We start from the raw sequence: 15,144 nt of genomic DNA, 5'->3' as shown, positions 1-15,144 counted from the left end.
CAAACTCTGCTTTATATTGGGGAAGGTAACTGGTGTGGGGAGACACTAAAAAGGAAGAAAATAATGGGGATTTTTTTTAAATATAAAACTCAAAATTGAAAATAAATTCACATATTTACAAAGCAATGTTTGAGAGCTGGTAAAGAAAGAGACAGCTCAGAAGTCAACAGTAAGAGGGCTTTGATTATTAAGCTCAATGAAACTTTTATCATCCAAATGGTTGATAGAATGCACTGGTAGCTTGAATGCTACTGAAAAGTAGAGGCTTTGTGTGCAATTATGTTGACATTAACACAAAAATGCAAGGAAGTCTAGATTCAGAATAAGCCATTCAGCCTATCAAGCCTATTCTAACCTGGGTCCATGGACGATTATTCCATCATAGACCCCTGCCTTCCCATCACCTGCTCATCTCTTTCTTTAAGAATGGTTAATGTCCTTTCCCTTCATCCCTTGAAAAAATAATCCAGCATTTCTGTTAATAACTCTATAACTCTCAATCCTTTGCTTTGTTTCCAACAGGCACAAGACTTTTATGTTGAAATGAAATGGGAGTTTACAAGCTGGGGTAAGTTCAATCGAATCCACTCTGTGGAGGTTATGGGAAGTTTTGCCAAAGTGTCATTTTCACCACACTTGGGATTTTAGAAACTTGGGTATTGCTGAATACAGAGACATGCTGTTGAAGCTTTTCATTTTGCAGTAATCAGGACAGATACAAGAATGCCAAATTTCAAAGGGAGCAACAATTTATACTGCATGAGAAAAGGGTGCTGATTGGCAAGTCGACTTTGATTGGTCGAGACATTGCCATGGAGAATGCACCGGGGAACTATTGTCTATTGCTAGAAGCTACATATATTCATACGCAGGGACTCGTCCTCTGGAAGCAAACGGAACATGTCCAGGCATTGTGCCTTTTTGAATTAAACAAAAGCATGCAGGACAACACTTCTTTGGTGCATTCTCCATGGCAACGCCATGACCAGAGTCGACTTGCCAAACAATCAGCACCCTTCTCTCATGCAGTATACATTGTTGCTCCCTTTGAAATTTGACATTCTTGTATCTGTCCTGATTACTATAAAATGAACAACTTTGATAGCATGTCTCTGTTTTCAGAAATACTCAAGTTCTGTACTACCAAGAGTCGACTTTAGAACCCTTAAAAAAAATGCAAGAGCAATGTTATCCGGTCGTACCTTTATCTCTCTAGAGGGCAGATGCATTTTAACATTTATAGCCTTATTGTGATGTATGAAGAAAGACAGAAGAAATTGGACTTCTTCATCTCTGACAGGCGATGACCGAGAGTGGGTCTTAATGAGGTATGTCAGTTAATAAACAGTATGACAGCATTACTTTAAGGTAAGCCAGAAGAGTAGAACAAAGCTAAACTTAGCAAAGGTCAATTTGATATCAGGGCTGCTGTCAAAGCGGACACTTGGAATGGTCTGTCATGTATGTCAGTGGAATGGAGATGAAAGAATGACTTGCATTTCTTCTTCTTTGGCCTCCTTGTCTCGAGAGACAATGGGTAAGCGCCTAGAGGTGGTCAGTGGTTTGTGAAGCAGCGCCTGGAGTGGCTATAAAGGCCAATTCTAGAGTGACAGAATCTTCCACAGGCGCTGCAGATAAAATTGGTTGTCGGGGCTGTTACACAGTTGGCTCTCTCCTTGCGCTTCTGTCTTTTTTCCTGCCAACAGCTAAGTCTTTTCGACTCGCCACTCTTTAGCCCCACCTTTATGGCTGTCCGCCAGCTCTGGCGATCACTGGCAACTGACTCCTACGACTTGTGGTTAATGTCACAGGACTTCATGTCGCGTTTGCAGACGTCTTGAAAGCGGAGACATGGACGGCCGGTGGGTCTTATACCAGTGGCGAGCTTGCTGTACAATGCGTCTTTGGGGATCCTGCCATCTTCCATGCGGCTCACATGGCCAAGCCATCTCAAGCGCCGCTGGCTCAGTAGGGTGTATATGCTGGGGATGTTGGCCGCCTCGTGGACTTCTGCGTTGGAGATACGGTCCTGCTACCTGATGCCAAGGATTCTCCGGAGGCAGCGAAGATGGAATGAATTGAGACGTCGCTCTTGGCTGACATACATTGTCCAGGCCTCGCTGCCGTAGAGCATTGTCCTGAGGACACAGGCTTGAAACATTCGGACTTTTGTGTTCCGTGTCAGTGCACCATTTTCCCACAGTCTCTTGGCCAGTCTGGACATAGCAGAGGAAGCCTTTCCCATGCGCTTGTTGATTTCTGTATCGAGCGACAGGTTACTGGTGATAGTTGAACCACTTCCAGAGTGTGATCGCCGATATTGATGGATGGAGCATTTCTGACGTCCTGTCCCATGATGTTCGTTTTCTTGAGGCTGATGGTTAAGCCAAATTCGTTGCAGGCAGCCGCAATCCTTTCGATGAGTCTCTGCAGACACTCTTCTGTGTGGGATGTTAATGCAGCATCATCAGCAAAGAGGAGTTCCCTGATGAGGATCTTCCGTACTTTGGTCTTCGCTGTAAGACGGTTAAACAACCTGCCATCTGATCTTGTGTGGAGGAAAATTCCTTCTTCTGAAGACGTGAATGCATGTGAGAGCAGCAGGGAGAAGAAGATCCCAAACAGTGTAGGTGCGAGAACACAGCCCTGTTTCATGCCACTCAGGATAGGAAAGGGGTCTAATGAGTCACTGCTATGCTGAATTGTGCCCTTCGTATTGTCATGGAATGAGGTGATGATACTTAGTAGCTTTGGTGGACATCCGAACTTTGCTAGTAGTCTGAAGAGACCACGTCTGCTGACGAGGTCAAAGGCTTTGGTGAGATCTATGAAAGCAACGTAGAGGGACATCTGTTCTTTGTCGCATTTCTCCTGTAGCTGGCGAAGGGAGAACAGTATGTCAATGGTGGATCTCTGCTCGAATGCCGCACTGTGCCTCAGGGTAGACCTGCACAGCCAGCTTCTGGAGTCTGTTTAAAATGACTCGAGCGAAGGCATTCCCCCACTATGCTGAGCAGGGAGATTCCACGGTAGTTGTTGCAGTCACCGCAGTCACCCTTGTTCTTATAGAGGGTGATGATATTGGCATCGCGCTTGTCCTGTGGTACTGCTCCCTCATCTCAGCACAGGCAAAGCAGTTCATGGAGTGCTGAGAGTATAGCAGGCTTGATTATTTCAGGGGTAATGCCGTCCTTCCCGGGGGCTTTTCCATTGGCTGGAGAATCAATGGCATCACTGAGTTCCGATTTTGCTGGCTGTTCGTCCAGCTCATCCATGACTGGCAGAGATTGGGCTGCATTGAGGGCAGTCTCAGTGACAATATTTTCCCTGGAGTACAGTTCTAGGTAGTGTTCCACAGCTGTCCATTTGCTTGCATTGATCAGTGATTGTGTCCCAATTTAGACATGAGGGGGTGCGATCTTCTTGGTGGTTGGCCCAAAAGCTCTCTTAATGCCATCAAACATTCCTCTGATGTTTCTGGTGTCGGAGGCCAGCAGAATACGACTGCATAGGTGTTGCCAATAGTCATTAGCACAGCGCCTGGCTGTTCTTTGTGCAGCGCTTCTGGCTACTTTAAGTGCTATGGATGTCAACTCACTGGCGGCTTTCGTGTAGTTCAACAGTGCAATGCGCTTAGCGGCTATGACAGGTTCCAGCTCTTCAAAGTGAGATTGAAACCAGTCTGCATTCTGCTTCTCACGTTTGCCATAGGTGGTCATTGCTGAGTCATAGATGGCGTCTCTGGTGTGGGCCCACTTGGTCTCTGCATCCCCTGTAGGAGTGTTTTGAAGGGCTTTCTCAAGTGAATTTAGAAACTTATATAACAGCTGTGGATATGAAATTCTGTTAATATTGATGCACGGGCGGCCCTTCTGCTTGGAGTGATGCAGCTTCTTTGGTTTGAGTCTAACTTTGCTGCACACCAGGGAGTGGTCGGTGTCGCAGTCCGCACTGTGGAAGCTGCGTGTGATTTGAACGCTGTTTATAGAGGCTCGCCTTGTGACAATGAGGTCCAGCTAGTGCCAACAACGTGATCTTGGGTGCCTCCATGAAACCTTGTGACAGGGTTTAGTTTGAAAGAATGAGTTGGTGATGCAGAGGTTATGATAGGTACACAGCTCAAGCAGTCTCTGTCCATTCTCATTCATCCTTCCAATGCCATAGCACCCAAGGCAGGAGGGCCATGAGTCATGGTCGGCCCCAAACCTGGCGTTAAAGTCCCCCAGCAGGAACAAATGTTCGGTATTGGGAATGCTACTAATGATAATATGGAGCTCCTCGTAGAACTGATCTTTAACTTCCGGTGGGGAGCAGAGTGTTGGAGCATAGATGCTGAGTAGGTGTATTTAGTAGGTGTAAGTAGCGCCTTTCATGACCTCAGGATGCCCAGAAGTACTTCTTAGCAATGGTATTTTTTAAAGTGTAGTCAATCACTGTTGTAATGTAGGAAACACGGCAGCCAATTTGCTCACAGCAAACTCCCACCAACAGCAATGTGATAACGACCAGATAACTGTTTCTGGGCTGTTGATTGAGGGATAAATGTTAGCCAGGACATCAGGGATAACTCCCCTGCTCTTCTTCGAAATAGAGCAGTTGGATCTTTTATATCCACCTGAGAGGACAGATGGGGTCTCGGTTTAACGCCTCATCCAAAAGACAGAACCTCTGTCAAAGCAGCAGTCCCTCAGACTGCACTGAAGTACTTTCTGCAGTCAGGTCTCTAGTGTGAGACTTGAACACATAACCTGCTGACTCAGATGCAAGTGAACTACCAACTGAGCCACAGTGAAGCCTTGGATTTGTTCAAAATCCAGTTCCTGAGTGTCAGCAACCCAGCCCACCAGCGGGGTAATGGAGAATTGTGGGCTTCTACTTTGCCATTCTGTGAAGTTGGCAGGCAATGTTCCCCACTGCCAACGTGTACTTAGAAAATTATCCCCGTAGATTGGGTTCACTAGACTTATAAGCTAATAGCCATCCTTTTCTGTGTTTATCATGTGATCTTTGAGATGGCAACCTCATGTGGATGACAGCTTGGGATGAATTTTCGCTTTGGAGACAGGAAACAGGAGTGGGATCTCTTTCCAGATCCTGAACCCCTACCCCGGGGAGTAACAGTCATACTTTAGGATTTTAACCAGGGTGTTTCCTTAAATGGCATGGAGACAGGTTCCCTGTCCAATTAAGGGTGGCAAGTGGGCTCTCAAAGCTGGAGGGCCAATCAGAGGCCTTCCAGCTTCAGGGAAGCAGCCGGCTGCCATGAATGGTAAGTAACTGAAAAGGCACTTCAACATGAATACCCTCTTGTCAACTTTAAAAAAAAAAATCAGTTCAAAATAGAAAAGGCAGCCAGGCCACCACTCTGGTGGCAGGGGGTCAGGGGATGGGGGGGCGGGTAGATTCCCTCTACAGGGCAGCCTTTGCTGTACTCCCACCCAGGCAGGCAGGCCCTGTACACCTGCCTGGAGCACTGGCACCCCAGCCTGCCGCTGAGTGCCCGCCTCCAGGCAGTTAAACTGCCCCCTGTCACGTTGGGAAGCTGGAGGCCAACTGAAAAGTCCCCGTCAGCCTAAATTACCTATCCTTAGCAATGGTCTTAACAAGCTAAATTGGCTGCCCTGCCTCATTGGGGCCGGAAAATCCTGCCCCTTGTCTCCAGAACTTTCCTCCCGGTTAGGCATGATACGTGGCATAGGCAGACTGAAAAGGTGAAAAGGAATCCAGGAAATAACAAGATATATTTTATGTCTTTGTGTCAGACAGTGACCACAAAGGTGGTTGTTTAAATAAACAATGACTGGACCACCTTGCATAAAAATTAGGAGAAAAAAGACTTTATTCTTAATTCAGTGCAAATTAATTGGCAAGTTCAAGTATTTCTTCATCTAAAGAGGAATTGATATTTGGAATGGTGTTTTGGTGAGGGAGGAGAAAATGTGACTCAAGATCCAATTAAATGATGCAGTCGGGGATTGTAATTTCTTTTCCTAGATTGATGAGTTCCCTGTTCTATATTTATCTCGTGATTTTGTTTTGTGACCTTGTAGATCTGGCATCATTTGGCATAATGAAAGCAAATTAAACTCATTGACAAGAGAGTCAAACCTTCCTCAAAGTAACAGCCCTTATCCTTAATCTATTAATAGAGTTCTTATCCTTAAAATAGTAATGTTTTTAAATTAGTTTGCATTTAAGTGTTATTACCCCCTTGATGGCAATAGATTTTCAAAACCATGCCATTCATATGTATTACTGCCTTTTCTGTCTTTGTGTCAGCTTAATAAATAATTTTAGACTTGCGTCAGATAATCTTTTTCTGACCTGTTTGGGTTGTGAGTGGGTGTTCCAATCTGCTACTGAACGCCACTAAAAATATTGGCCTATCATAATGGGATATTAGTGTACTAATGCGTAACTTGTTTATTTTAAATGGAATCACTTATTGGAAGAAGTATCCAATTAGTCCCACCCTCCTACTCTTTCCCATAGCAGTGCAAATTTTCCTTTCCAAGTATATATTTAATTCCCTTCTGAAAATTAGTATTGAATCTGTTTCCACCACGTTTTCAGGCAGTGCCTTCCAGATCATAACAATTCGCTGCATTAAAGGATTCTCCCCATACCCCCTCTACTTTATTTTGCAAATTATCGTCCTCTGGTCACCAGTCCTCCTGCCAGTGAAAACATTTGCACCTTTTTTTACTCTATCATAAGGACATAAAAAATTGCAGCAGGAGTAGGGCACACAGCCCCTGGAGCCTGCTCAGCCATTCAATTAGATCATGGTTGATCTTCAACCTCATCTTCAATTCCTGCCCAATTGTCGTATTCTGCGGTTCCCTTAGTGTCAAAAAAAATATTGATTACAGTCTTAAATATATTCAATGACTGAACAGCCATAGCCCTCTGCAGCAGAGAATTCCAAAGATTCACAGCCCCGAGTGAAGTAATTTCTCATCTCAATCCTAATGGCCACCTCCTTATCCCAAGAGTATGCCCCCTTGTTCTAGACTCTCCAGCCAGGCGAAACAGCATCACAGCATCTACTCTGTCAAACCCTCTGAACTTTAAATGTTTTGATAAGACCGCCTCTCTTTCTTCTAAACTCCAGAGAATATTGGCTTATTCTACCCAATCTCCCCTCATAGGACAACCCTCTCATTCCTATCCTTATCAAAACATTCATCATCATTTTGATTGTGTCTATTAAATGTCCCCTTGCCCTTCTCTGCTCTAAGTAGAACAATCCCCGCTACGCTAGTCTCTGCACATAACTAGTCCCTCTTCCCTCATACTATTTTAGTATATCTCCTTTGCACCTTCTCCAAGGCAATCAATCAATCAAGTTCAATCAATTCTATTTGGTCCTACCTGCTTTAGTTACGTTAAAGAGACCTGTATTGATCCAAAATGCAATGGAAGGAGATAGCTGTGCACTTCAGCCACATTTATCTTACAGCAATGTGGCCAATCGTGACATGCTGTAACACACGTAGAGTAACGCTGCCATCTTTGAAGGCACAGAGAATTACTAAAATAAGCTGAGCACAAAATCCATAGTTGCTTGATTGTTGCCGCCAATGAGAAGATTAACAATTTAAATTGGCATGTTGCACAGCACCAGGAGTCAAAACAAAATGATCTGCTGCAATAAGGGAAAGAAAGAACTTCAATTTATATAGTGCCTTTCAAGATCTCGATGTCCCAAAGCACTTTACAGCTAACAACGTACTTTTGAAGTGTAGTCACTGTTATAATGTAGGAAAAGCAGTAGCCAATTTGCACACAGCAAGCTCCCACAAACAGCAATGTGATAATGACCAGATAATGTTTTTTTTTAGGTGATGTTGATTGAGGGGTAAATTTTGTGTAGAAAACCAGGAGAACGCTGCTGCTCTTCCACTGTGGCACAGTGGTGCAGTGGTTAGCACCGCAGCCTCACAGCTCCAGCGACCTGGGTTCAATTCTAGGTACTGCCTGTGTGGAGTTTGCAAGTTCTCCCTGTGTCTGCGTGGGTTTTCTCCGGGTACTCCGGTTTCCTCCCACAAGCCAAAAGACTTGCAGGTTGGTAGGTAAATTGGCCATTATAAATTGCCCCTGGTATAGGTAGGTGGTAGGGAAATATAGGGACAGGAGGGGATGTGGTAGGAATATGGGATTAGTGTAGGATTAGTATAAATGGGTGGTAGATGGTCGGCACAGACACGGTGGGCCGAAGGGCCTGTTTCAGTGCTGTATCTCTAAAAAAAAAAGAAATAGTGTCATGGGATCTTTTACATCCACCTGACAAGAATAGGGGTGTAGCACAATGACCTCCCACCTCTCGGATCTAAGTTTGAATCTAGCCCAGTCTGAAAGGGTGAAAATCTTCTTTCAATGAGAAGAGATAGGAACTGAGTTTTTCTTTTGCTTCTGCTCTCACCAGTCCACACTTCCCCGAACATTAAGGTAATGGTTAGTAAATCACAGCTGAGGAGCACAGAAGCAGAAAGCCCTGGCCAGGATCCTAGATTGAAAGCGTTTGAGCATTAGATAGCAAGAGTCTACTACAAGACGCCCCATAACTCAGTACTATAACCTCTCAGCACCCCTCAGCTGGATGAACATTTAAAAAAATTGCTTTTTCAAAAAGGCACTCTTGTTATAATAGAATTTCTTTAGTCTAAGAAGATGGATTGTAATTGGTAAAGGAACTCAAACATTGAGAAAATGTGCTCAAGATAAAAACAACAGTACTCGATTAGCCCCCACTAGCTTGCAATAATGTAGCTTGAAACTTTAATACTGTCCAAGAGACCCCTAGAGATCAGCAATCTGTTACTTCAGTTCAGCCAAAATTGAGATCTAGAAGTAGGAAATTAAAATATCTCCTATTGGTGCTGGCAGGTGTGTGGAGAGCTCATTTTGTACTCTCTGATTCCATAGGGCTGCCAACGTGCACCTTTGAAGAGAGAGCTCTGTCATTCCGCCAAAGCCTCACACAGTATGTGACACATTCCAAAGCACTGAACTTCAGAACACGCCTGTGACACACTTTCCCCTTGGCGTTGTCAAGATCTCAAACTGGCAGGAGCTGCACTAACAGCTCACTTTGGAATAATTGTTTACATGCTGACCTTGAAAGCTGAAAACACATTAGAATAGCGGCAGAAATCAAACAAATTAACTGGACAAGACAAGCCCCTCAATAAAAAGTTGTTCTTGACATGTTTACAAACTCCTGACATCAGCATGGCCCAGACATTAGCACCTCTTTCTGGGCCACATGCAAAGTACAACTTTGGTTTTGATTTAGAGAACAGTCCTTCTGACTGAGCGACAAGTTGTCATAATCATCTTTGTCCATTGCCATCCATGCCTCATTACCCAAATCTTGCTTCCTCCTTCCAACCTCTTTTCCTTCTGCATACATCCCTGGAAAAGCTCTCCCACAAGCCGCTTACAGCTGCACTTTCAAACTCCCAATTGCCAAGATTTTGGCTCTCCATGACTCTCCTGCAGCCACCAATTTACTCAACAACTTGCTCACCTCTATCGTTGATGCCCTTATCCTGAGCAAAACATTTACTCATGCCCATCCTATAATTGCACTAATCATTGCTCCCACAAATCCTAGGGATGCAGACTTGAATGTATCTGGCAGACAACTGGTCTAGCCATTAAGCACTGGATCTGGCTGGACTGCAGCAAGTGGCATTGGATCTCACTCTCTCTGCCAAAGCAATTCACTACTGCTGTTTCCCCCCATTCCTTTGCTCACCAAGTCAAACCTGCCCCCCCCACCCCCCCTCCCCCCTCCCCCCTCCTAGCCTTGAAGCTGGAATTTTGTATCTCCCCTTATGCCCTCTCCAAACTCATCTCTCAATGAGATTCATTTTCTTCTCCCCCCACCATTGCAGATGCTTGGGTACTGGCAGCAACCTGAGAAGGATTCTGAGGGAAATGGCTAGAAAGTTCACATGAGGCCTCAGCAAGAGAGAGGACAGCAACATGAAGGCAGATTCTAGGCACTGGATCCTGGATTGAAGTCCCCTTTGATCAGTGGGATGCTGTAGATGCTGAGACATGCTGCCCCAAAACGCTCAGAAACTAGTTGCCAATGATTAGTGCCATTATTCTCTCCAAATACTTCCTCAAGAACTGAAGGTCAATGGTCAAAGCATCAGTGATGATGCACTGACTGGTCTGGATGTCTCTCTTTGGGTGAGGTGGAGGGGAGAGGGATGCAGTTGTACTGGAGCCACCTTCTTAGATATTAGCATAGAGTACGACATTGAATTCTGCTGTGATCCCTGCCATCGGTCTCAGAATCTCCAAGCTGGTCCTTAGTGCCTTCATGTGAGTGCAATTTTCTTCCAATAACAGGATCCCAGAGATCTGAGTCCACAGGTTCCAGAGAGGCTGACCTCTGCACAGCCTCCACTTCCCACTGTCGTATCCCACTTCCACCTCCAACTCCTCTGGTACTGGAAGGGCCATGAATGAAGGAGTGCCGCACATATAATGAGTCTGGACGGAAGGGTCAGGAAGAGAAGCCAGGCAGCTTCACTACTCTTGTGAGGTTATTGAATTTATCCTGCACTGCAAAGGGGTCCTGGGTTTCAAGGCAGTGGCACTCACTGCCACAACCACCTCCCACCACAAAGTGCTTACTACATTATCTGGCTTTCAACCCTAAACAGGTTATCCTCTCCAGCTCCAAGTCTCCATTAGGAGGACATGCAGAGCAAAGATTGGCATTCAGTTTTTACCCTGAACTATATTAAATAGAGGCTGAATTTTATTCTCCCACTGATGAGAGCGAAAAAAATGGTGGCCCGCATGCGCTGCCAAGCCGCCGCAATCTAGTGCATGGTGGCCCAATTCCATACGCAGGGCGGTCTGCCTCCCCCAATCAAGTGGCGGGGGCAGGGGTGGGGGTGGGGGTGGGGGTGGGGGCGGGCTCGGCAATGGCGTCAGCTGCCTTTGCGCCATTTTTAAAGGGCTGCCAGACCTGCACAGAGAGAAAGAAATTGACTCCGGGAACCCCCCCCCTCCCCCACCACCCCTACCCCACTTCACTGTACATAAATGTATAACCCCTCCTGCCCCCACCCCCAAAACACAGAAAATAAATGGCAGCCTTGTTCCACCTCCACCCCCGCCACAAAACACTTAAATTGAATAATAAAATAAAAGCAAAATACTGCAGATGCTGGAAATCTGAAATAAAAACAGTAAGTGCTGGAAATACTCAGCAGGTCAGGCAGCATCTATGGAGAGAGAGGCAGAGTTAATGGGCTGAATTTTATGGCCCCCCCCCCAAAGCGTGGGAAGATGCTAGAGGGCGCGTAAAATGGAGCGGAGGGCTTGGGGGGCCCTTCCTGACCCGCTCTCGCCTCCGTCATCATTTTACACAGGGTGGCGGTGGCAAAAAATGGCCCTCTGGCCCCAGGCCAATCAAGGCCCTTAAGTGGCCACTTATGGGCCACTTAAAGGCCTCTGCCCACCGCCACAGGGATTTTACACGTGACAAGTGGGCATCCCAGGCACGAGAAAAGCCGCCTGACAAAAGTAGGTGGCTTTCTGATGGCCGGGGGAGGCCCCTCATGATCGGGCATCCTGTGCCCGATGGAGGGCTATGCCCACTGCCCCAACCACCCCCAACACCCAACATGCCCCCCGTCCCCTCAACCGACCACCCTTGCTGGGGCCCGACCCATCACCACCAGCGAGGCAACAAAAAACTTACCTTGGTTCCAGGGCTCCCCGACATTTTCTTCTGTCGGCTGGTCTGCAGTCCCAGCAATGGCCACCGCTCCCAGTGGTGCTGCTGGGACTAAGAGCTGCTGGCCCTCTGATTGGCCAGCAGCTCTATTAGGTGGGACCTCCTACCTCAAGCGGGTGTAAGTCCCGCCTCAGACCACTTAAAGGCCAGGGACCCGCAAAATACGGATCGGATCCCCAGGACAGGCGGAAGCGGGTTCACCACCGATTTCTCAGTCAGTGGACGGCTCCCATCCGCCAAGTGTAAAATCTCAGCCTACTTTACAGGTCTGATGAAAGGTCACAGACCTGAAACATTAACTCTGCTTCTTTCTCCACAGATGCTGCCAGACCTGCTGAGTATTTCCAGTACTTTCTGTTTTTACTTCAATTGAATAGTTGACTTCTCCCTCCCAACTGCACAAAGTGCAGATGTCACCCCTCCCCCACCCCCACACTAGAAATGCAGAATTGACCCCATTCCCCCGACCCCAACTACACTAAAATCCTAAGTTCCCCGCTTTCCCACCTTGGTAGCGCCAGCTTTCGCTGGACGGGAAAGTGAAGGTGCATGAGTGCCGGCCGTCGCATGGATGATCACGGACAGCTGGTAAGATCGTGGGGAATGGTATGTTAATTAGAACATTAGAACATTAGAACATTACAGCGCAGTACAGGCCCTTCGGCCCTCGATGTTGCGCCGACCATCTGACCTACACTATTCCATTTTCATCCATATGTCTATCCAATGACCACTTAAATGCCCTTAAAGTTGGCGAGTCTACTACTGTTGCAGGCAGGGCGTTCCACGCCCCTACTACTCTCTGCGTAAAGAAACTACCTCTGACATCTGTCCTATATCTTTCACCCCTCAACTTAAAGCTATGTCCCCTCGTGTTTGCCATCATCATCCGAGGAAAAAGACTCTCACTATCCACCCTATCTAACCCTCTGATTATCTTGTATGTCTCTATTAAGTCACCTCTCCTCCTCCTTCTCTCTAACGAAAACAACCCCAAGTCCCTCAGCCTTTCCTCGTAAGACCTTCCTTCCATACCAGGCAACATCCTAGTAAATCTCCTCTGCACCCTTTCCAAAGCTTCCACATCCTTCCTATAATGCGGTGACCAGAACTGCACGCAATACTCAAGGTGCGGCCTCACCAGAGTTTTGTACAGCTGCATCATGACCTCGTGGCTCCGAAACTCGATCCCCCTACTAATAAAAACTAACACACCATATGCCTTCTTAACAGCCCTATTAACCTGGGTAGCAACTTTCAGGGATTTATGTACCTGGACACCAAGATCTCTCTGCTCATCTACACTACCAAGAATCTTCCCATTAGCCCAGTACTCTGCATTGCTGTTACTCCTTCCAAAGTGAATCACCTCACACTTCTCCGCATTAAACTCCATTTGCCATCTCACAGCCCAGCTCTGCAGCCTATCTATGTCCCTCTGTACCCTACAACACCCTTCGACACTATCCACAACTCCACCGACCTTCGTGTCATCCGCAAATTTACTAACCCACCCTTCTACACCCTCATCCAGGTCATTTATAAAAATGACAAACAGCAGTGGCCCCAAAACAGAACCTTGCGGTACACCACTAGTAACTAAACTCCAGGATGAACATTTGCCATCAACCACCACCCTCTGTCTTCTTTCAGCTAGCCAATTTCTGATCCAAAGCTCTAAATCACCTTCAACCCCATACTTCCGTATTTTCTGCAATAGCTTACCGTGGGGAACCTTATCAAACGCCTTACTGAAATCCATATACACCACATCCACGGCTTTACCCTCATCCACCTGTTTGGTCACCTTCTCGAAAAACTCAATAAGGTTTGTGAGGCACGACCTACCTTTCACAAAACCGTGCTGACTATCGCAAATGAACTTATTCTTTTCAAGATGATTATAAATCCTATCTCTTATAACCCTTTCCAACATTTTACCCACAACCGAAGTAAGGCTCACAGGTCTATAATTACCAGGGCTGTCTCTACTCCCCTTCTTGAACAAGGGGACAACATTTGCTATCCTCCAGTCCTCCGGCACTATTCCTGTCGACAATGACGACATAAAGATCAACAACAACGGCTCTGCAATCTCCTCCCTGGCTTCCCAGAGAATCCTAGGATAAATCCCATCTGGCCCAGGGGACTTATCTATTTTCACTCTTTCCAAAATTGATAACACCTCCTCCTTGTGAATCTCAATCCCATCTAGCCTAGTAGGCTGTATCTCAGTAATCTCCTCGGCAACATTTTCTTTCTCTACTGTAAATACTGACGAAAAATATTCATTTAACGCTTCCCCTATCTCCTCTGATTCCGCACACAACTTCCCACTACTATCCTTGATTGGCCCTGTTCTAACTCTTATCATTCTTTTATTCCTGATATACCTATAGAAAGCCTTAGGGTTTTCTTTGATCCTATCCGCCAATGACTTCTCGTGTCCTCTCCTTGCTCTTCTTAGCCCTCCCTTTAGATCCTTCCTGGCTAGCTTGTAACTCTCAAGCGCCCTAACTGAGCCTTCACGTCTCATCCTAACATAAGCCGCCCTCTTCCTCTTGACAAGCGCTTCAACTTCTTGAGTAAACCACGGCTCCCTCGCTCGACAACTTCCTCCCTGCCTGACAGGTACATACTTATCAAGGACTCGCATTAGCTGCTCCTTGAATAAGCTCCACATTTCGTTTGTGCCCATCCCCTGCAGTTTCCTTCCCCATCCTACACATCCTAAATCTTGCCTAATCGCGTCATAATTTCCTTTCCCCCAGCTATAATTCTTGCCCTGCGGTATATACCTGTCCCTGCCCATCGCTAAGGTAAACCTAACCGAATTGTGATCACTATCGCCAAAGTGCTCACCTACATCTAAATCGAACACCTGGCCGGGTTCATTACCCAGTACCAAATCCAATGTGGCATCGCCCCTGGTTGGCCTGTCCACATACTGTGTCAGAAAACCCTCCTGCACACACTGGACAAAAACAGACCCATCTAAAGTACTCGAACTATAGTATTTCCAGTCAATATTTGGAAAGTTAAAGTCCCCAATAACCACTACCCTGTTACTCTCGCTCCTGTCGAGAATCATCTTTGCTATCCTTTCCTCTACATCTCTGGAACTATTCGGAGGTCTATAGAAAACTCCCAACAGGGTGACCTCTCCTCTCCTGTTTCTAACCTCGGCCCATACTACCTCAGTAGACGAGTCCTCAAACGTCCTTTCTGCCGCTGTAATACTTTCCTTGATTAACAATGCCACACCCCCCCCTCTTTTACTCTCTTCTCTGTTCTTACTGAAACATCTAAATCCCGGAACCTGCAACATCCATTCCTGCCCCTGCTCTACCCATGTCTCTGAAATGGCCACAACA

General features: G+C 46.3%; 1 protein-coding gene across 1 annotated transcript in view; it reads left to right on the top strand.

Annotated features, from left to right (window-relative positions):
- ankrd13b (ankyrin repeat domain 13B) overlaps positions 1–15,144 on the top strand; it is a 365,862-nt gene that overhangs the window by 255,746 nt on the left and 94,972 nt on the right. The window contains exon 4 of the mRNA XM_068009985.1: positions 523–568. Within this exon, the coding sequence (XP_067866086.1) occupies positions 523–568 (46 nt within the window). The remainder of the gene's footprint in view (positions 1–522; positions 569–15,144) is intronic.

Source organism: Heterodontus francisci, chromosome 30 (genome assembly GCF_036365525.1).
Source record: "Heterodontus francisci isolate sHetFra1 chromosome 30, sHetFra1.hap1, whole genome shotgun sequence".
Classification (NCBI taxonomy): Eukaryota; Metazoa; Chordata; class Chondrichthyes; order Heterodontiformes; family Heterodontidae; genus Heterodontus; species Heterodontus francisci.
This window is presented reverse-complemented; position numbering and strand designations above follow the sequence as displayed.